The 21977-nt window shown below is 40.8% G+C and overlaps 1 protein-coding gene and 1 pseudogene across 11 annotated transcripts in view; both read left to right on the top strand.

The window, feature by feature from the left end:
* Positions 1–20723, top strand: part of LOC123394019 (lysine-specific demethylase 5D) — a 60246-nt gene extending 39523 nt beyond the window's left edge. For 6 of the 11 annotated variants that reach the window (XM_045087444.1, XM_045087438.1, XM_045087445.1 and 3 more), the window contains 16 exons: positions 7350–7531; positions 7628–7790; positions 11495–11614; positions 11738–11932; positions 12206–12387; positions 12471–12595; positions 12720–12867; positions 16184–16280; positions 16755–17113; positions 17545–17683; positions 18114–18293; positions 18428–18565; positions 18744–19343; positions 19611–19683; positions 19823–20022; positions 20111–20723. In XM_045087444.1, coding sequence (XP_044943379.1) covers positions 7350–7531; positions 7628–7790; positions 11495–11614; positions 11738–11932; positions 12206–12387; positions 12471–12595; positions 12720–12867; positions 16184–16280; positions 16755–17113; positions 17545–17683; positions 18114–18293; positions 18428–18565; positions 18744–19343; positions 19611–19683; positions 19823–20022; positions 20111–20446 — 3237 coding nt within the window. In that variant the 3' untranslated portion in view covers positions 20447–20723. Of the gene's footprint in view, positions 1–7349; positions 7532–7627; positions 7791–11494; positions 11615–11737; positions 11933–12205; positions 12388–12470; positions 12596–12719; positions 12868–16183; positions 16281–16754; positions 17114–17544; positions 17684–18113; positions 18294–18427; positions 18566–18743; positions 19344–19610; positions 19684–19822; positions 20023–20110 lie in introns of those variants that run through there. The other 5 variants (XM_045087449.1, XM_045087439.1, XM_045087442.1 and 2 more) reach the window with 4 other exon arrangements.
* Positions 13304–14234, top strand: LOC123394020 (annotated as a pseudogene).
* Positions 20724–21977: the final 1254 nt, after the last annotated feature.

Genomic DNA, 21977 nt, shown 5'->3' with positions numbered 1-21977 from the left:
GAATCTTTTCCCAATGCACCAATTTGCATTCCCACCAACAGTGTAAGTAAGAGGGTTCCCCTTTCTCCACAATCTCTCTAACACTCGTTGCCTTGTTAATTTTGGCCATTCTAACTGGTGCAAGGTGGTATCTCAATGTCGTTTTGATTTGAATTTCCCTGATGGCTAATGATGGAAGGTTTCCATCAGTTTTTATGTTTTCATTGGAGAAGTGTCTGTTCATGTCCTCTGCCCATTTTTTGAATGATTATCTTGTTTTTTCAGTGTTGAGTTTGAGAAGTTCTTTATAGATCTTGGATATCAACCCTTTATCTGCAGTGTCATTTGCAAATATCTTCTATTCTCTGTGTTGCCTGTTTGTTTTGTTGACTATTTCTTTTGCTGTGCAGAAGATTTTGATCTTGATGTAGTCTCAAAAGTTCATTTTTGCTTTTTTTTCTTTTGCCTTTGGAGACGTATCTTGAAAGAAGTTGCTGTGGCGGATGTCAAAGAGGTTATTGCCTATGTCCTCCTCTAGAATTTTGATGGATTCCTGTCTCACACTGAGGTCTTTCATCTTATTTGGGTTTATTTTTGTGTATGGTGTAAGAGAATGGTCAAGTTTTTTTCTTCTATACATAGCTGTCCAGGTTTCCCAGCACCATTTATTGAAGAGACTGTCTTTTTTCCAAAGGATATTATTTCCTGGTTTGTGGGAGATTAATTGACCATAGAATTTGAGGGTCCATATCTGGGCTCTCTACTCTGTTCCATTGGTCTATGTGTCTCTTTTTATGTCTGTACCATGCTGTCTTGGTGGTCACAGCTTTGTAGTACAGCTGGAAATCAGTCAATATGATGCCCTCGGCTTTGTTTTTCTTTTTCAACATTTCCTTGGCGATTTGGGATCTTCTAGTTCCCTACAAATTTTAGGATTGTTTGTTCCAGACTTTAAAAAATTCTGCTTTTATTTTGATAGTGATGATGTTGAAAGTATAGATTGCTCTGGGCAACATAGACATTTTTTTTTTTAAAGATTTTATTTATTTATCAGAGAGAGAGAGAGCACAGGCAGACAGAATGGCAGGCAGAGGCAGAGGGAGAAGCAGGCTCCCCGCTGAGCAAGGAGCCCGATGTGGGACTCGATCTCAGGACGCTGGGATCATGACCTGAGCCAAAGGCAGCTGCTTAACCAACTGAGCCACCCAGGCGTCCCCAGCATACACATTTTAACATTTTTTTTTTCTTTGATCCGTGAGCATAGAATGTTTTTCCATCTCTTTCTGTCTTCTTCTATTTCTTTTCTGAGTGTTCTGTAGTTCTTCAAGTACAGAGCCTTTACATCTTCATTTAGTTTTATTTCCAGGTGTCTTATGGTTCTTGGTGCTGTAGTAAATGGAATCGATTCTCTAATTTCCCTTTCGGTATTTTCATTGTTAGTGTGTAAGAAAGCAACTGATTTCTGTACATTGATTTTATATCCTGCCACATTACTGAAATGCTTTATGAGTTGTAATAGTTTGGGGGTGGAGTCTTTTGGGTTTTCCATTTAAAGTATCATGTCATCTGCAGAGAGAGTTTGACTTCTTCTTTTTTTTTTTTTAAAGATTTTTTCTTTATTTATCTGACAGAGATCACAGGTAGGCAGAGAGGCCCGCAGAGAGAGCGGAGGAAGCAGGCTCCCTGCAGAGCAGAGAGCCTGATGTGGGGCTCGATCCCAGGACCCTGGGATCATGACCTGAGCCGAAGGCAGAGGCTTAACCCACTGAGCCATCCAGGTGCCCCTGAGAGTTTGACTTCTTGGCCAATTTGAATACCTTTTATTGCTTTTTGTTGTCTGATTGCTGTTGCTAGGACTTCTAGTACTATATTGAACAATGGTGGCAAGAGTGGGCACCCTTGTTGTGTTCCTGATTTCAACGGGAAGGCTGTCAGTTTTCCCCAATGAGAATGATATTCACTGTGGGTTCTTCATAGATGGATTTTATGAAGTTGAGGAATGTTCCCTCTGTCCATATACTCTGAAGAATTTTATTCAGGAAAGTATGCCCTATTTTTTTTTTGTTTGTTTTTTTTTTTTTAATAATTTTTTTTTTTAAGATTTTATTTATTTATTTGACAGAGAGAAATCACAAGTTGATGGAGAGGCAGGCAGAGAGAGAGAGCGAGGGAAGCAGGCTCCCTGCCGAGCAGAGAGCCCGATGCGGGACTCGATCCCAGGACCCTGAGATCATGACCTGAGCTGAAGGCAGCAGCTTAACCCACTGAGCCATCCAGGCGCCCCATCTATTTTGTTAAATGCTTTTTCTCCATCGGTTGAGAGGATCATGTGGTTCTTCTCTCTTCTGTTACTGATTAGTTAGTTCTATCACATTGATTGATTGTGAATGTTGAACCACTCTGGCAGCCCAGGGATGAATCCCACCTGGTCATGTTGGATAATTTTTTTTAACATACTGTTGGATGTTATTAGCTAGGATCTTGTTGAGAATTTTGGCATTTCTGTTCATCAGGGATATTGGTCTGAAGTTCTCCTTTTTGATCCGTCTTTGCTTGGGCCAGGGTAATGCTGGCTTCATAAAAAGAGTCTGGCAGTTTTCCTTCTGTTTGTATTTTTTGCAACAGCTTCAGTAGAATAGCTATTATTTATTCCTTCCTTCTTTCTTTCTTTCTTTTTTTTCCTTCTGTTTGTATTTTTTGCAACAGCTTCAGTAGAATAGCTATTCTTTCTTTCTTTCTTTTTCTTTCTCCTCCCTCCCTCCCTCCCTCCCTCCCTCCCTCCCTCCCTTTCTTTCTTTCTTTCTTGATTTTATTTATTTGACAGCACACACAAGTAGGCAGAGAGGCAGGCAGAGAGAGAGAGGAGGAAGCAGGCTCTCGGCTCCCAGGACCCCGGGATCATGACCTGAGCTGAAGGCAGAGGCTTTAACCCACTGAACCATCCAGGCGCCCCTATTATTTCTTCTTTAAATATCTGGTAGAATTTTCCAGGGAATCCCTTCAGGTCTGAGCTCTTGTTTTGTTGTTGTTGTTTTTTTGTAAAGATTTTATTTATTTATTAGGCAGAGAGGCAGGCAGAGAGAGAGAGGGAAGCAGGCTTGAGAGGGAAGCAGAGAGCCCGATGCGCGGCTTCATCCCAGGACCTTGAGACCATGACCTGAGCTGAAGGCAGAGACTTAACCCATTGAGCCACCCAGGTGCCCCTGAGCTCTTGATTTTTGGGGATATTTTTGATCACTGCTTCAATCTCGTTACTAGGTATTGGTCTATTCAGGTTGTCAGTTTCTTCCTGTTTCAGTCTTGGAAGTTTATAGGTTTCCAGGAATGCATCCATTTCTTCTATGGTGTTAAACTATTGTCATATAGCTGTTGTTGATAATAATTTCTAATAATTGTTTCTATTTTTTCGGTGTTAGTCATGATCTCTCCCCTATTCATAATTTTATTAATTTGGGTCCTTTCTCTCTCTCTCCTTTTGTTTTTTTTTTTTTTCAGTATCATAAATTTTTTCTGAAAACCAGCTTCTTGTTTTGTTGATGTGCTCTATAGTATCTCTAATTTCTCTCTGATTGATCTCTGCTCCAGTCTTAATTAGTTCTCTTCTTGTGCATGGGGTTTGCTTAATTTGTTGATTCTCCACTTTTTTAAAGTGTAAAGAGAGTTTGTGTATTTGGGATTTTTCTTTTTCTTTTTCTTTTTTTTTTCTTTTTGAGTGAGTCTTGGAAGGCTCTGTGTTTCCCTGTAATGACCACCTTTGCTGTATCCCCTTGGTTTTGGATTAATGTGTCTTCATTCTCATTGGTTTCCATGAATTGTTTTAAGTTCTTCTTTAATTTCCTGCTTGATCCAAACATTCTTGAGCAAGATGGTCTTTAGCTTCCAAGGGTTTGAATTTCTTCCAAACTCTTCCTTATGGTTGAGTTCCAGTTTCAAAGCATTGTGGTCTGAGAATATGCAGGGAATAATCTCAGTCTTTTGATATTGGTGGAGACCTGATTTGTGTCACAGTATGTGGTCTGTTCTGGAGAAGGTTCCATGTGCACTCAAGAAGAATGAGTATTCTGTGGTTTTAGGCTGGAATGTTCTGTATATATATTTAATAGGAGTTCCATCTGTTTCAGCGTCATTCACTGCTCTTTGTTTCTTTATTAATTTTCTGCTTGGTTGATCTCTCCGTTGCTGAGAGTGGTGTGTTAAGATCTCCTACTGTTAATGTATTCATATCAGTATGATTCTTTATCTTGATTAATAGTTGTGTTATGTACTTGGCTGGTCCCATATTGGGGGCATAAATATTTATAATTGTTAGATCTTCTTCTTGTTCTATGATCACTTCTCTGTTTCTATCATAAAATCCCATATTTTGAATCTTCTTATTTTAATTTGACCATTATTTACCTCCCTTTCATACTTTTTTCTTTATCTTCTTGTTGGCCTTCTCGTAATTTGCTTTAAATTTAAAACTGAATTAGTTTTCACAGCAGCTAATTTTTTTTTTAAAGATCTTATTTATTTATTTGACCGATAGAGATCACAAGTAGGCAGAGGGAGAGGGGAAGTAGTCTCCCTGGTTAGCAGAGCTGGATGCGGGCCTGATCCCAGGACCCAGAGATCATGACCTGAACTGAACGCAGAGGCTTTAACCCACTGAGCCAACCAGGCACCCCCATAGTAGCTAATTTTTATTAAAGATTATTTGTTTATTTATTTGAGAGAGAGTGAAGTGAGCGAGAGAGGAACACGAGTGGGATGGGGGGCTGGGGAGAGAAGCAGAGGGAGAGGGAGAAGCAGCCTTCTCCCTGAGCAGAGCGCCTCAGGTAGGACTTGTTCCCAGGACCCTGAGATCATGACCTGAGCCGAAGATAGATGCTTAAGTACTGAGCCACCCAGAGGCCCCAAAAGCAAGTATTTTAAACTGAGATTATGTCTGTAATTATGTCTAGATATTGCATGTCTCATAGTTTTGTTAGCATTTTGAATGTTGTAATATAGTGCATCTGGAAATTAAGTTTTCTTTCTCTCTCTCTTTTTTTTAAATATATATTTTATTTATTTATTTGACAGAGATCACAGGCAGGTAGAGAGAGAGGGGGAAGCAGGCTCCCCACTGAGCAGGGAGCCCGATGCAGGGCTCCATCTCAGAACCCTGGGATCATAACCTGAGCCGAAGGCAGAGGCTTTAACCCACTGAGCTACCCAGAGGCGCCCCTGGAAATTAAGTTTTCTTGTCCCTCATTTTCTTATTGTTGGGCTCCTTAGAGTTGTGTTTATTTGTTTAAAGTGAGTTTTCAGAACTTTTTTTGCAGACAGTATTTTTGTAGCATTGTCCCTGAATATTTTTTCATTCTTTCCAGATTGGCTCTGTTTGTGACTCTTCAGTGCTTATATAGGCCATATATAATTCTTTCTCTAACACTTTATTTCCTGTTTGCATAGAGCTTGATGATCAGGAAGAGATGGAAATCTAGATACCTTTTCTGAGCTTAGTTCCTTACCTGGGTACCTTAGCCTTCTGGGTTCTTGGAGTATATAGAAACTTTTCAAAATCCTTAATCCCTGAAGCATCTCACTCTTAGCTTTTCCACATAGGATTTTTGTCATGTCTGTTGTTGATGCAGCTGCTCTCCTTTGCTCTGAAGGATTGATTAATTTGTTTGCCTATTGGTATTTTTTTTTTAAGATTTTATTGATTTATCTGACAAGTCACAAATAGGCAGAGAGAGAGGAGGGAAGCAGGCTCCCTGCTGAGCAGAGAGGCCAATGTGGGGCTCCCTCCCAGGACCTTGGGATTATGACCTGAGCGGAAGGCAGAGGCTTTAACTCACTGAGCCACCCAGCTGCTCCGCCTATTGGTATTTTCAAAAAATTTTCTTTATAGCTACTTCTGAACTCTTAGGTAATTCTGAGTTAGGCTGGTTAAATTCTGAGTATAGATAAGCCTTTTGCATTAGCTGTGCTTATGACAGGGCAGACAAAATCTTTTGAGAACATACATTTTGTTTTTTCTGGAATAAGGAAACCACAGGACCAATGTAGGTTGCTGTCTTCAAGATTATCACAGCCATGAGGTGGGGGATGGGCAACAGTAGGTTAAAATATCATGGAGCTTTACTATTTTTTTTTTTAAGATTTAATTTATTTATTTGACAGAGATCACAAGTAGGCAGAGAGGCAGGCAGAGAGAGAGGAGGAAGCAGGCTCCCTGCAGAGCAGAGAGCCTGATGTGGGGCTTGATCCCAGGACCCTGGGATCATGACCTGAGCTGAAGGCAGAGGCTTTAACCCACTGAGCTACCCAGGTGCCCCGGAGCTTTACTATTTTTAATTATTTTTTCATTATTGTCTTTTAGTTAGCAGTAACCTTTGACTATTATTCAGAGTTCTCATAAAGGTGAATTTAGGGGGCGCTTGATGATCAGGTAGAGATGGAAATCTAGATACCTTTTCTGAGCTTGTGGCTCAGTGGGTTAAGCCTCTGGCTTTGGCTCAGGTCATGATCTCAGTGTCTGGGGATCAAGCCCTACATTGATTGGGCTGTCTGCTTAGCAGGGATACTGCTTCCCCCTTGCTTTGCCTGCCTCTCTGCCTACTTGTGATCTCTCTGTCAAATAAATAAGTAATCTTTAAAAAAAAAAGAATTTAATAATTTTTGTTAGTTTCTTTATTGTTGTTTAGAGATCAGCCTTTAGAGTTTCGTACTTTGACATTTCATGGATGTTGTTTTTCACTGACAGTTTTTGATACTCCCCAACAAAAGAATCAATAACTTACGTTTCAATACAGAACAAAGAAAGAAATGGACGAGATTGTATAAATAGTTTAGTAAATTTAGAGTTTGGGAGAGAGAGAGTCTGAAATATCCTATAGAAAATACACAGTATAGTTAAGGTTAGGGCAAGATATAGAGCATAACATATTTTTTTGTTTTGTTTGGATCAGTAATACAGAGGCACATAAGAGAAAAATAGGATTATGATGTTTAGAAAATGTAAATTACTTAAAGGTTATTTATAGACTAATTGTTGTACCTAGTGCATAGAATTTAGCTGATAATGGGAAAATTGACTTTAGAGAAAACCTATGAACAGTGCTTGTTAGTTGTAGGACAGATGAATTGTGGATTGTGGATAAATATTTTGAGCGATAGTGTTTTCTCTTTCTCTCCAAAAGAAAGATGTGCTTTCAGAAATAATGGAAATTGTCATGACTGGGTTATCATGAGGTATCATGATTATGAAAATACCATGAGTACTGTGTCTGTATTCTTAAATAAAAGCAAAGAGCATGCCTGAGAACTGTCTTCTACATATGCCTGGTTTAATTTGTCTTTTCCTGCTTCTTACTTATGCTGGCAAATCTTGGACTTAACAGGAATATGCAACCAGTGGATGGAATCTGAATGTAATGCCAGTGCTGGATCAGTCTGTTCTCTGCCACATCAATGCAGACATCTCAGGCATGAAGGTTCCCTGGCTGTATGTAGGCATGGTATTCTCAGCATTTTGTTGGCATATTGAGGATCACTGGAGTTACTCTATTAACTATCTGCACTGGTGAGTGGGATGCAAATGGCTGGGATGGATGTTAAGACTTCTTTCACGTACAAGGATATGCCCAGACTTTATATTACCTCCTCTTGACCTGAGCAGGGGTGAGCCAAAAACCTGGTATGGGGTACCCTCATTGGCAGCAGAGCAGTTGGAGGAGGTGATGAAGAAGCTGACACCTGAGCTATTTGATAGCCAGCCTGACCTGCTCCACCAACTTGTCACCCTCATGAATCCCAACACCCTCATGTCCCATGGTGTACCAGTAAGTACCTGGAAATAAGGGGCAAAGCAGATTTAATGTTTGTGCTAGGGTGGAAGGGAAATGAGGAAGAACTTAGTTTCACAGAAATAAAGTTACATGCATTTTGGTGAGGATACTAGCTTTCTGTCTTTCTGTACTGCTGTCAAGCTGCATTCCTGTAAAGAACACTAGGGTATCCTTAAGATGAAAGGAGAGGAGAGATCAGATAGTTATTTAAATAACATAAAAGGTGGATTTTTGACCTTTTTAATGTATCTCCTAGTCTAGGATTGTTTGTCTTTTAACATCAGTGGGTATAAATTTTAATTTTATGAAATTTAAATTGGGGTTCAAGATTGGTTTCAGATTTGGGAATTTCTAGGATTAATTTATTTTAGCCAGTTTTGCAGAAAATGGTAAGTACCCAGCAATTTATAGAAGGGTAAAGGAAGTAACTGGAGTTACTCTATTAACTATCTTTGCAACATACTGTAATTGTGTCATACCTACTTTTAAAGGTATAGGTCAGCCTGTACACAATTTTTTTATAACTTATGTCAATTTCAGTTTTTCTGTCTTCATAAAGTGATTTTGGCATTACAGGGCTTCCTTCAGATATTACTGACATTTTATAAATTCTTGTTTGAACTTTTTCTTTTCAACATTACTGTTATCTCATTAAAAAGCAGGTAAATTTGAATATTGATGAAATCATGAGGTTGTCTAGTTAAACAATTTGTTCTGCCTCTTGGCTTGCTTACTGTTTCTTTGCCTCTTATGCACTCAGCATGTACTACCACACATATTTAGGACTGAGATTTGTACATTTTACTTACATTACCTGATTTGCCAGTGGACAGTTATGTATACTATTGTCTTACCTTTCTTCTATTTCTGTAAACTTGGTAGTTAATATTTCCCATTTTCATTTCTGATATAATTTGAGTCTTTGTCTTGTGACAAAGACTCTGTTTATCATTTCAAGGAAGTAGCTTCTCATTTTATCCATTCTTTGCTCTTTTTCTCTTACATATTCGCTTAGCTTCTTGGTGAATTGACCCTTTTATCAGTGTAGAATCTTTTTTATCTCAATTTTTTATTCAGTCTTTGCTTTCCAGTCTTTAGGTTATATAACCATAGGTTTTATATATATGTAATTCCAGTTTTCGTTATATAACCTAAAGGTTATATGACTGTGATACACACACACACACATACGTATATGTATATATGCTTGTGGTATAAATATAACCTTTAGGTTATATAACCAGAACTGGAATAACTGGATCATACGTATTTCTGTGTTTAATTTTTTTGAGAAACCTCTCTACTCTTTTGCACAGTGCCTGCATTAATTTACATTATCCTTGGTTTTGCTTTCTTTTCATTGTGTTGCCAGCCTTATTATTTTTCTGTGTTTTTTTTTTTTTAAGATTTTATTTATTTATTTGACAGAGAGAGATCACAAGCAGGCAGAGAGCAGGTAGAGAGAGGGGAGGCTCCCCGCTGAGCAAAGAGCCCTATGCGGGGCTCGAACCCAGGACTCTGAGATCATGACCTGAGCCGAAGGCAGCGGCTTAACCCACTGAGCCACCCAGGCGCCCCTTTTTCTATGTTTTTTAAGAAAAATTATGGATGTTACAGTGGTGAGAAGAGGTATCTTGTGGCTATAATGTGCATTTCCCTAGTGACTTATGATACTATGCAGCTTTTCATAATTTTAACTATCTTGTCAAGTTTATAGTTGTTCTTGTTGTCACCATGGAGTTTCCTTAAACCAAAAAAATGGAAAAGAAAATAGCCTTTTACTCTTAACAGATTGTCTCTGTTGTGATCTGTTTTTTAATTGCTTTGTGAAGCTGTTTAAAACTGCATTAGCCTTCACCTTCTCCTTGTGTGGAGCCTTAAAATTAACCAGAGATGGAGCTAAGGGTCTTTTCAGTTTTTTCATAGCATGTATGTGGCTTTCTCAATTCCCAAAAATTCAGGGTTTTCCTGAACCTGTGTTTTTCCAAATACCTCCTTCTCCTGCCTTTTCCTTCCTAGGCATTCTAGAATTTATCTTTTTTGTCTAGTCTCTTCTTTTATCACAGGTGGTTGTGGCTAATCCAGTTCTTTTTATATATTTCAGCTAGCAGAGCCTGGGAATCCATTTCTATTTAGTTAAACTCAGAGGCAGTATAAATAAAGGCAGGTCTTGAGCCAGGTTTTTCCCAGGAGATAAGTCAGGTCAAACCATATCACCTCAGTTCTTTGAAAACAAGATCTACGTTGAGTTCTTTGGTATCAGTGTATTGCACCAGGATCTTAATATTATTACTTCCAAGCTAGTTCTTGATACTGGATGAAGGGATTGTAGCCAGGAAAAATATATTGCCTCAGAATCTTTTGCCAAAATTTAGAAGCTTTTTTTGTTTTTCATTAAATGTCCTACTCTTTGTAGTTGTAATTTTTCTACAGAGTTGTAAAAATACTGTGCTACATTTTAGTAGTTTAATCATTGTTTTAGTAGAGAGATGAGATTTTGGAGTTCCTCTTCCATCATGTGTGTTGACATCACGTCCTGATTTTTTTAACTTACATTTCTTTATTTGTTGAATAAGTTAAGAATGTTTGTCATATATTTATGGACCACTTGTATTTCCTTCTTTTTTTTTTTTTTTAAGATTTTATTTATTTATTTGACAGACGGAGATCACCAGTAGGCAGAGAGGCAGGCAGAAAGAGAGAGGAAGAAACAGGCTCCCTGCTAAGCAGCAAGCCCGATGCGGGGCTCGATCTCAGGACCCTGGAATTAGGACCCGAGCCGAAGGCAGAGACTTTAACCCACTGAGCCACCCAGGCGCCCCTGTATTACCTTCTTGAATTGCACATTGTTTTTCTTTTCCCCTTTCTTTGCATATCCTGTTTTTTTAAAAGAGGTCTCCATGTGGGTGTTGAGTCAGATGCAGGGCTAGAACCTCCTCTTTAGCACTAAGATCTAGACCTCATCTGAGATCAAGAATTAGATGGTCAGGGCGCCTGAGTGGCTCAGTGGATTAAAGCCTCTGCCTTCAGCTCGGGTCATGATCCCGGGGTCCTTGGATCGAGCCCCACATCGGACTCTCTGCTCGGTGGCGAGCGTGCTTCCCCCTTCTCGCTCTGCCTGCCTCTCTGCCTACTTTTGATCTCTGTCTGTCCAATAAATAAATAAAATCTTTAAAAAAAAAAAAAAAAGAGTTAGATGCTCAATCAACTAAGCCACTTAGGTGTCCCAAATATCACTTTTAAACTTCCATTCTCATTTTCTCTTCTAAGGCCTACATATATGAAGAGAGAGCCTATGTGTTTCTCCTCTCACTTTTCAGATATATAATAAAATTATAAAGACAGGGCGCCTGGGTGGCTCAGTGGGTTAAGCCGCTGCCTTTGGCTCAGGTCATGATCTCAGGGTCCTGGGATCGAGTCCCACATCAGGCTCTATGCTCGGCGGGGAGCCTGCTTCCTTCCTTCCCTCTCTCTCTCTCTGCCTGCCTCTCTGCCTACTTGTGATGTCTCTCTCTGTCAAATAAATAAATAAGAATCTTAAAATAAAAAAATTATAAAGACATAAAATGCACTTTCTATCAATTGTCCTGACCTTTTATGTGTTTCTCCGGTCACTTCCCAGATCTGTAACAAAATTTACAGACCTTAAGTGCACATTCTCTCATTCATCCGACGTACATTCCTGTCTGTTTCTTTAGGTGGTCCGCACAAACCAGTGTGCAGGAGAGTTTGTCATCACATTTCCTCGTGCTTACCACAGTGGCTTTAATCAAGGCTATAATTTTGCTGAGGCTGTCAACTTTTGCACTGCTGACTGGGTGAGTCTGGATTGTGGTAGGCTTGTAGATAGAAAGGGATAAAGAATGTGGACAGAGATCATTGTGGAGAACATAAGTACTGTGGGCTGAATATGGCCACACACAGTCTTAAACTACTTACAGCTACCTGCTGGACGCCAGTGCATTGAACACTACCGGCGACTTCGGCGCTACTGTGTTTTCTCCCATGAGGAGCTTATCTGCAAGATGGCTGCTTTTCCAGAGAAGTTGGATCTGAATTTGGCTGTGGCTGTGCACAAGGAGATGTTCATTATGGTGCAAGAGGAGCGACGTTTACGAAAAGCTCTATTGGAGAAGGTGGGTGGTGGGAAACATGGCTTAGGGATTCAGGAGAGTAGACTTCTGAAAGGGAGACAGATAAAAATTGAGTAGTCCTTCTGTGCCTCATCTCTGACTCATACATTTGAATTGGAAAGACAGAACCTGTATGTGTTTATATTTTTTTCTTCCGATTTCTCTACAGCTATCCTTACAAGGTTGAGCCCACAGCAGGGCTCAGTGTTGGCTGAGGTGGGGTGTCCACAGCCCTGCTCCTAGTCTTTACAGTATATGTGGGTTGAACACCCCCAGGGCGTCACGGAGGCTGAACGAGAGGCTTTTGAGCTGCTCCCAGATGATGAGCGCCAGTGCATGAAATGCAAGACAACGTGCTTCCTATCAGCTCTGGCCTGCTATGACTGCCCAGATGGCCTTGTGTGCCTTTCCCACATCAATGATCTCTGCAAGTGCTCGAGTAGTCGGCAGTATCTGCGGTGAGCCATGGGGTCTACTTGAAAGACACAGAGGAGGTTTTAGAGCTGAGCCACATGTACATTTCCTTGCTCCCTTTCTCCAGGTACCGATACACCTTGGATGAACTTCCTGCCATGCTGCATAAGCTAAAGATTCGGGCTGAATCCTTTGATACCTGGGCCAACAAAGTACGAGTAGCCTTGGAAGTGGAGGATGGCCGGAAGCGTAGTAAGTGACCACGAATGGAAGAACCCCCAGCAACAGAGGTTACTGTGGGTTTTCTTCAGCACTCCCAATTCTCCTCTTTTCCCTAATACTGCTTACTTTTCTGCAACTTCTACTCTGTGTTCAGGCTTTGAAGAGCTAAGGGCACTGGAGTCTGAGGCTCGTGAGAGGAGGTTTCCTAACAGTGACCTACTTCAGCGATTGAGGAACTGCCTAAATGAAGCAGAGGCTTGTGCCTCCCAAGTCCTGGGGTTGGTCAGTGGTCAGGAGGCCAGGTAAGTTAGAGAAGAGGGCAAAAATGGGTTTAGTATATGAAATTGATGGGATGCCTGGTGGGTCCGGGGTTAAGCATCTGGTTAAGGGGGTTAAGCATCTGGTTTTGGCTCTGGTCATAATTTCAGGGTCCTGGGATTGAGCCCCACATTGGGGCTTGTGGGAAGTCTGCTGCTCCCTCTGCCTGCTGCTTCTCCTGTTTGTTCACTCACTCGGTCAAATAAATAAATAAAATCTTAAGAAAAAAAAAAAGGTTATAGGGGCACCTGGGTGGCTCAGTGGATTAAGCCTCTGCCTTCGGCTTAGGTCATGATCTCAGTGTCCTGGGATCGAGCCCCGCATCGGGCTCTCTGCTCGGCGGGGAGCCTGCTTCCCCTTCTCTCTCTGCCTAGCACTCTGCCTACTTGTGATCTCTCTCTGTCAAATAAATAAATAAAATCTTTAGAAAAACAAAAAGAAAAAAAAAAGGCATAAATAAAGAATCCATGTAGTATAAAAGTTAATTTATGTGTGTGAGCACATTAATATCTAAAACTTATGTATGTAATCTGGTTGAAGAAGCTTACTTACACCATCAGTGGCAGTGAGAATGAAGATGCAGGTGAACTATTGCAGTCTAACTGTTAGTTAGTAGATTTCATAAAAATATTCGAGCATCAGGTTTGCAAATAGTCATTTCCGAGAAAAAGGTGCTTGCTTTGTGGGGTGCAACATGGAGACGACCAGTGGAACTGCTGAGCCGGTTTCTGGGGAACTGGCGTCTGTGGCACATGCTCTTTCTCTCCCAGCCGAGTCTTATGGCAACGATCCTGATACTGAGATGGCTTGGGCCATGAAAGCAATGCAGCATGCTGAAGTCTACTACAAGCTGATTTTATCAGTTGACCCACAGTTCCTGAAACTCACCAAAGTGAGTGACCAAATCTATTCTGAGTTTCGGGAAAATTTTGAGAAACTCAGGATAGATGTGTTGGATCCAGAAGAGCTCAAATCAGAATCGGCTAAAGAGAAGTGGAGGCCATTCTGCTAGAAGTTTGAGAGGATTGTAGAAGACTTCAGTTATGGTACTTTGTTGCGACTGGATTGTTCCCAGGGCTACACTGAGGAAAACACCATCTTTGCCCCCAGGATACAATTTTTGGCAATTGAAATTGCTTGGAGCCGAGAAGGCTATAACAAAGCAGTTTATACCAGTGTTCATGACAAAGAAGAAGAGAAAGAAGGCAACCATGGAAGAGAGAAGAATTGACAGTGGACGGGCAGAAGAGAAAGGAGACATCAGAGAAAGAGAAAAAACAAAAACCAACAAAGGAGAAGAAAAAGAGAAAGGAGCCGACAAATTAGCAAGAGTGGTGAAACAGCTATGTAAGGTAGACAAGGAATAGCACCCTGGAAGCTATGACCCAATTATGTCTACAGATACTACTATGCTACTTGCGCAGACCATGTGGTTAAATGTATCTCTTTGTGCAATTGAAAGACATAAAGAAGTACATCTTTCCAGCCTAATAATCAAGAGCTACTTTTGTTGTTCTCTTGTCTGAACCAGTTTAGAGACTATTAGGGTGTTAGTTGAGCATTTTTTGGTATAGTGTTTCTTGGTTCTCACCACTGGTCAAGTAAGAAATTTTACAAATAAATTTCTTTTGGTTCTTTAAAAAAAAAAATATTCGAGCATCAGATTTCCAGAATATTAATGATTGATTCTGTAGGTATACACAGGTTAAGATGTTAAATTTTATTTATTATTTGCCAAGTGTGTAGAATACTAGATAAGTTTTTCTTTCTAAAAATTGGGTGATTATATACACATGCTTTGTAAATTCATGTAAAAAATAGCTGAAGGAATTAATCACAGTATCTCAAAGTCAGATATTTTCAAATTCAGAGTTTTTTTTTTTTAAATTAAAGGTTAAAGTGTAATCAATTCACTTTTCTTAGGCAATGTGTTTTCCTTTTCTCCTTCCAAAGAAAGACAGTTTCTCCTATTTTGACCTGATGAGATACTCATTAGGTGGCTGTAGTTTTTAGTATTTGTAATCTTAATCCACCTTAAGTTCTAATCATCTAACTTCTGGCCTCTCTTAATTTTTCTCACCGTATGTGTATAATCACATGTCTTTCCACTTCAAATATATGAGTCAGAGATGAGGCACAAAATGACTACTCAATTTTTATTTTTATAGGTATATATGTAGATATACATGTATATATATATTTATATCTTAGATATACCAAAGAGGGTATCTAAGAACTTAATACTTAGAGATACTGCATTTCTCACATAATGAACTCTAATTTATTGCTCTTCTGTGTACTGTAATGTGTCCATTACTTTCACTCTTCTGTATCATCCCATAATAGTCCTTCCTTGTTTCTTAATTCTTTTGTCTGGTTTTCTTAAAAATTCTGGTATTTATTTTAAATGTAATTAACTTTTTTTTTCTTACTGTCACCCTGAAAGGTACTACTCTTAGATTCTATTGAATCTTTTATGTTTCCTTCTTAAATTTCATTTTGATTTCTTTATCATCCTTAATCAATGAGGCCTACAAGTGAGGCCTTCTACAAGTGAGGCCTTGTAGAAGTCATCTTACATTGTTACTCTCCAAAAAAGAAATGTTTGTTTTAATTTTAATTTTTCTAATGGTATTCCAGAAAAGCATACATTCTTCTGAAACTTGTATTGTTTCACTTTGATATCTTCAGTATTCTCTAACAGTTTCAATACAAAATGTTCCAAGTTTTTTTTTTTTTAAAGATTTTATTTATTTATTTGACAGAGAGAGATCACAAGTAGGCAGAGAGGCAGGCAGAGAGAGAGAGAGAGAGAGAGAGAGGGAAGCAGGCTCCCCGCTGAGCAGAGAGCCCGATATGGGACTCGATCCCAGGACCCTGAGATCATGACCTGAGCCGAAGGCAGTGGCTTAACCCACTGCGCCCCCCCAAGTTTTTTTCAATTTTTTTTTTTTTTAAAGATTTTATTTATTAATTTGACAGAGAGAAATCACAAGTAGACAGAGAGGCAGCCAGAGAGAGAGAGAGAGGGAAGCAGGCTCTCTGCCGAGCAGAGAGCCCTATGCGGGACTCGATCCCAGGACTCTGAGATCATGACCTGAGCCGAAGGCAGCGGCTTAACCCACTGAGCCACCCAGGCGCCCCAAGTTTTTTTCAATTTAATGGTTTATAGTTCCCAAGCATTAATGCTGACTCAGAGGTACCATAACATAGAAATAAAATAAAGATGTTGGTTTACTGAAAAGGCACTGTGGCCTTAGCAGGGTCAGAGAATGAATCTTTTTCCCCTTACTCCTGTAGGATTGAAACCCCGCAACTGACCCTGCCTGAGTTGCGAGTACTTCTTGAGCAAATGGGCAACCTTCCATGTGCCATGCATCAAATTGGGGATGTCAAGGTAAAGAGGGAATTCTTGGCTTTTTGGCTTAGAACAGATACTACAGAGTTGGGTGGTCCAATATCTATATTTAATAGCTTCATAACTATATAGTTCAAGCAGATATCCTTCCACGCAAAAATAGTAAGAATACTGAACACAGGGCTACATATCTATCTGGCTTTTGACATTGGAGAATGTGAAGGAGATAGGCAGATTTTTTTTTTTTTTTAATAATTCAGACTTAACGAAGCTTTTGGAAGGGTAACATCACATTAAAGTGAGCTTGAAAAAATTAAAATTGAGATAACTGAAGGGAAAGCAGGGTTATCGTGGCAAATAAAGTGTTTTTGTTGATAGTAAGTATATGTTATTGGCTTATGGCTGAAGATAAGTGTAAATGCCTAAGAGAGAATATAAAGGGAACAGATTGAGGGCAGGTGGTTGCACATCTAGATGAGTACAGAGTCTCTTCTTTATCCTATATGTTTGCAGGATGTTTTGGAACAAGTGGAGGCCTACCAAATTGAGGCTCGGGAGGCCCTGGCCTCACTGCCCCTCAGTGTAGCACTTTTGCGGTCCTTGCTGGAGAAGGGTCAGCAGCTGGGTGTAGAGGTGCCTGAAGCCCATCAACTCCAGCAGCAGGTGGAGCAGGCACGATGGCTAGATGAGGTGAAGCAAGCACTGGCTCCTTCAGCTCAAAGGGGCTCTCTGGTCATCATGCAAGGGCTCTTGGTTACAGGTGCCAAGATAGCCTCCAGCCCTTCTGTGGACAAGGCCCGGGCTGAGCTTCAGGAACTACTGACCATTGCAGAGCGCTGGGAAGAAAAGGCACATTTTTGTCTGGAGGCCAGGTAGGACGGGCCCATCCTTTCCCCATATATACTGGGTAACTCTGGTCCTCAGAGTCTGGGGTTGATCCGGGGGATGGCATTAGTAGGTAATCCAGACACCAGACCTGTAGTTAGGTGTTGGCTAAACTGTAAGGGATTGGTATGACATGATATCCAGTCCTCTGTTTACTACTGTATAGAAGATAATAGTTGAGGAAATATTTGTGGGCCTAGTTCTCAAATCATACATAGCAGGCCTGACTTAAGAAGAGACTGAAATGGCTGCTTCAGTGTTTATAGTTTTTGAGACCTGAGAGATTATTGCTCATTACTATTTTTAAGTTTTTGTTGCGGCGCTTTTGATGGTAAACCTAGGACAAAAAACAAAACAAAACAGAAACTTATGCATATAACATTGAAGGATGGATTCCTGTTTTTCCAAACATTTTTAGGCAGAAGCATCCACCAGCTACATTGGAAGCCATAATCCGTGAGGCAGAAAATATCCCAGTTTACCTTCCTAACATCCAAGCACTCAAAGATGCTCTGGCTAAAGCACATGCTTGGATTGCTGATGTGGATGAGATCCAAGTAAGGACTTGTCTCCTCTTTCATGGTGCAGATGTAAAGGCAGAAGAAACATAATTTTGCCTTTGACTTTTTAATAACAGAGTTCTCTTGTGCTAGTGTGTAGAGATGGCAGGTTAGATCTGTGAGGATATCAGGGTAAAAATAGCTGAAGGAGAAAAACAAGTATGGGTCTACACCTGATCATAGACTATTTCAAAGGAAGGGGACCAGAGAGGAGAAACCAGAATAAAATAGTTGACATAGAAGGGGTTGTTTTTTTTGGCCAGGGAAGTAGGAGTTCTTGGTGAAAGTATTTGCTGTCCCATTGTTTTCTTTATAATAGACTCTGTATTTTCTGTATAGCTGTACAGCATGATGCTCAGCATTGGCCAGCACAAATCTGAACACAATAATGATTGATATATTTTAATTTTTCTTGTCCCTATTGCAGAATGGTGACCACTATCCATGCTTGGATGACTTGGAAGGCCTGGTGGCTGTAGGCCGAGACCTACCTGTGGGTTTGGAAGAGCTGAGACAGTTAGAGCTTCAAGTATTAACAGCACATTCATGGAGGGAGAAGGCCTCTAAGACCTTCCTCAAGAAGAATTCATGCTATACGCTGCTGGAGGTAAGACCTGAGGCTGCAACTCACATCTCCCTTGTGTCAAGCCTGGTTATTGTGAGAACATCAGGAATGGGAAGATCTGGTGAGGGGAAGGAAAGGGAAACCCTAGCCATGCTCCCACTGTCTGCCTGCTTCAGGTGCTTTGCCCATGTGCAGACGCTGGCTCAGATACCAGCAAGCGTAGCCGATGGATAGAGAAGGAGTTGGGCTTGTACAGATCTGACACAGAGTTGCTGGGACTGTCTGCACAGGACCTCAGGGATCCAGGCTCTGTGGTGAGTTTTGGCATATGTGGGGACAAGAGCCTGGTGACAATAAGAGTATCTGAGCTGGGTAATGATAGGCAGACCACTTGCTGTCTGTGGTTTGTGAGTGAGATGTTCAAAGCACTAGAGAAGGGAGTGAAATGCTTCACTCTGCTGACTTCCTCTCCCTCTGTCTTGGGCATGTCAGATCGTGGCCTTCAAGGAGGGGGAGCAGAAGGAGAAGGAAGGTATCCTGCAGCTGCGTCGCATGAACTCCACCAAGCCTAGTCCACTGGCATCATCGACCACAGCTGCTTCTGCAGCCTCCATCTGTGTGTGTGGGCAGGTGCCAGTCGGGGTGGGAGCTCTGCAGTGTGACCTATGTCAGGATTGGTTCCATGGGCAGTGTGTTTCAGTACCCCGCCTCCTCAGCTCTTTAAGACCCACTTCCACCTCATCACCACTGTTGGCCTGGTGGGAGTGGGACACCAAATTTTTGTGTCCACTGTGCATGCGCTCAAGGCGCCCACGTCTGGAGACCATCCTGGCACTGTTAGTAGCCCTGCAGAGACTGCCAGTACGGCTCCCTGAGGGTGAAGCCCTACAGTGCCTCACTGAGAGAGCTATTGTTTGGCAAGGCCGTGCCAGGCAGGTTTTAGCATCTGAAGACGTGACTGCTCTGTTGGGACAGCTGGCTGACCTTCGTCACCAACTGCAGGATAAACCCAGGCTGGAGAAGTCCCCTACCTACCCTTCAGCCCCTGCTTGTGAGCCACACAAAGAAGGCTGTGGCAAGGATATGCCTAAGGTTAGCTGCCCAGTCCAGCTCTTGCCCTTAAATATCTTACCTCCTTGCCATACTATATTTAGGCTGTACTTTATGCCCTGTAATTTTTAGTCTCTCTTGGTGTAACCTGCATTACCCCTTTTGCATTCTGTGACTGCTCCCTCTTATTAGCCTCTATGTACCTTCCTCCTCCAAGAGGTAAATGTCCTATGTTTGGGGTTGGTGCAAAAATTATTAGGACCTGGTTTTTCTATAACCTGTTACCCTACCCATTCTTACTTTTCATAGCAGGTTCCAGGGTTGCTGCTGAATGTGGGCAGTATGACAAACCATGAGAAGGTTGCTTCTGTTCAGGGCTCAGGTAAGACATGTAGGTTTAGGTTTTGGTAGACTGTTGAGTAGATACCACAAAGGTGACCTGTTTTATTGTTGTTTCTGTCAAGGTGTTGGGGATAAATCTAGGCATAGCCTCTAACTACGTCTGTCCCTAAAATTTGCAGATCTAGAGGTATTGTCCTCATTATTGCCACAATTGACTGGTCCTGTATTGAATCTGCCTGAGGCAACCCGTGCCCCGCTGGAGGAACTCATGTTGGAGGGAGATCTGCTTGAGGTAACTCTGGATGAGAACCATAGCATCTGGCAGCTACTGCAAGCTGCACAGCCTCCAGACATAGAGCGGATCCGTACTCTTCTAGAGGTGAGGAAAAGGGTCATGGGCAGGGCAAGGAGATTAAACCTGACCACTGGTCCACAAGTGCTTTTTGCTTGCCTATATATCATTGTAGCTGGAGAAGCCTGAGCATAAAGGAAATCGAACAAGAGGTCGAGACCTGGAGAAGCGAAAGCGGCGACAGCTGAAAATAGATCTGAGTAGGAAAAGCAAAGATCTTGTTCAAGAAGAGCTGCAGTCAAAAAAGACCCGAAACTCAGAGATTAAGCCTCAGGGGAGCCAAGAAGAAGAGTTTGAGGAGGAAACAGATAGTGAAAATATTTTCCTGACTTCTATAGAACATAGCCCTAACTTGAAAGGGAACAAAAATAGTTTCCAACAAAATGGTTCAGGTTCTGCAGCCTCTCTTTCTTCCTTAACCCCCTTGCTACACCACCCCTATCCTCAATAGGAAGAGTTATGACAGCAAGCAGAAAAGGGTTTTTTTTAATCCCACTGCCTTTTGGACCTTCCTAGGTCCTGAATTTTTTTTGTCTAGAATTTGTCACTTTAGAATTTTGATATCTTAAGTGTTAACAGTAATATTTTGAGCTTATTTCCTAGGGTCAGTGCTCTGTGTGCCTCTTCCCAGAATTTCTCGCCAGCATTACTGGGACTAGTATGCAGTGAATGATTTCCCACGCCAGTTTCATTTTGGACTTTGGCAAATAAAACTTGATGAAGTCAAATGTGTCTCTTTATTATTTTTTCCCCCTCCCTTTCTTTTTATATTTTAAGAATATTTTGGTGCTTTAAGTCTTCTGTATTCTACCTCCGTTTCTTTTCTCTTCTTGTTTCACATAAGAAAAGACATTGTATTGTGTAATTTTTTGTTAAAGCTAAAAAGAATAGAACAAATAAATAAGTTCTTGGTTTAGACTGTTAGAAATTTTAATTTGTTTTGTTAAAAATAAAACAGCAATTTGTGTGTTTTAAAACTGGATTTGATTTGAGCTTTTTTCACTATAACAGTAACAAGTTGGGAAACTTAAAAACCTGGTTTGAACCATTATACTTTTTTGAGCAATGTGTGAAAAGTCAACTAATATAACACCTAAAACTTATTAGATCAAGGTCATTTACTCCTTCATGGAGTCCAATTGTTCACTGCCATTGGGGAGTTACTCATTCTCCATTGAATCACTTTGTTGAAAATCTCTTGGCCATACTTGTATGTCTATAATGTTCTCTTCATTATTGATCTGTATATTTTTATAGCAGGACCCCATTGTCTTGATAACTTTCAGTAAGTAACATAGAGTAAGTCTTTCAGTACGGTGAAATGATCCTCCCTTTTATTCTGGTTTTTCTTTTTTTTAATTTTTTTTTTAAGATTTTATTTATTTGACAGAGAGAGATAACAAGCAGGCAGAGAGGCAGACAGAGAGAGAGAGAGGAGGAAGCAGGCTCCCTGCTGAGCAGAGAGCCCAATGCGGGACTTGATCCCAGGACCCTGAGATCACGACCTGAGCCGAAGGCAGCGGCTTAATCCACTGAGCCACGTATGCGCCCCCTTTTATTCTGTTTTAGACGGTTTTAGCTAGCCTGGTACCAACCTTTTTTTCCTACATGCAGTTCACTTTGCCTCCTGCATTTGATAGAACTGAACTTGAACAATTTATTATACCTCTTACTTTTCACTGGTCTTTTAGGTGATAAAATACAGTATCTAATACATTTGTTCTAAAAGTTCATGTAGATGAATAGGTAAATATCTCAAGGAAGACTGATACACTTTAGTTTGCATGTGTCTTAGTGATTGAGTCCAACAGACTACTTTTCTCAATCCTTTTCTGTAATAACATTCTGTGGACCTGGTTTGAATCCCTTAAATGAATGCTTTGCTTTTTATTCCTGCTTATCCGGCTGGTGTAGACCTATTTCTGTGTAAAAAAAATTTTTTTTTAACATTTTATTTATTTGCTTGATAAATAAGCTAGGGG

This window comes from Mustela putorius, unplaced genomic scaffold (genome assembly GCF_011764305.1).
Source record: "Mustela putorius furo isolate JIRA1106 unplaced genomic scaffold, ASM1176430v1.1 tig00001149_pilon_pilon_pilon, whole genome shotgun sequence".
Lineage (NCBI taxonomy): Eukaryota > Metazoa > Chordata > Mammalia > Carnivora > Mustelidae > Mustela > Mustela putorius.
The sequence above is the reverse complement of the archived record's forward strand: the minus strand, read 5'-3'. Positions and strand labels throughout refer to the sequence as shown.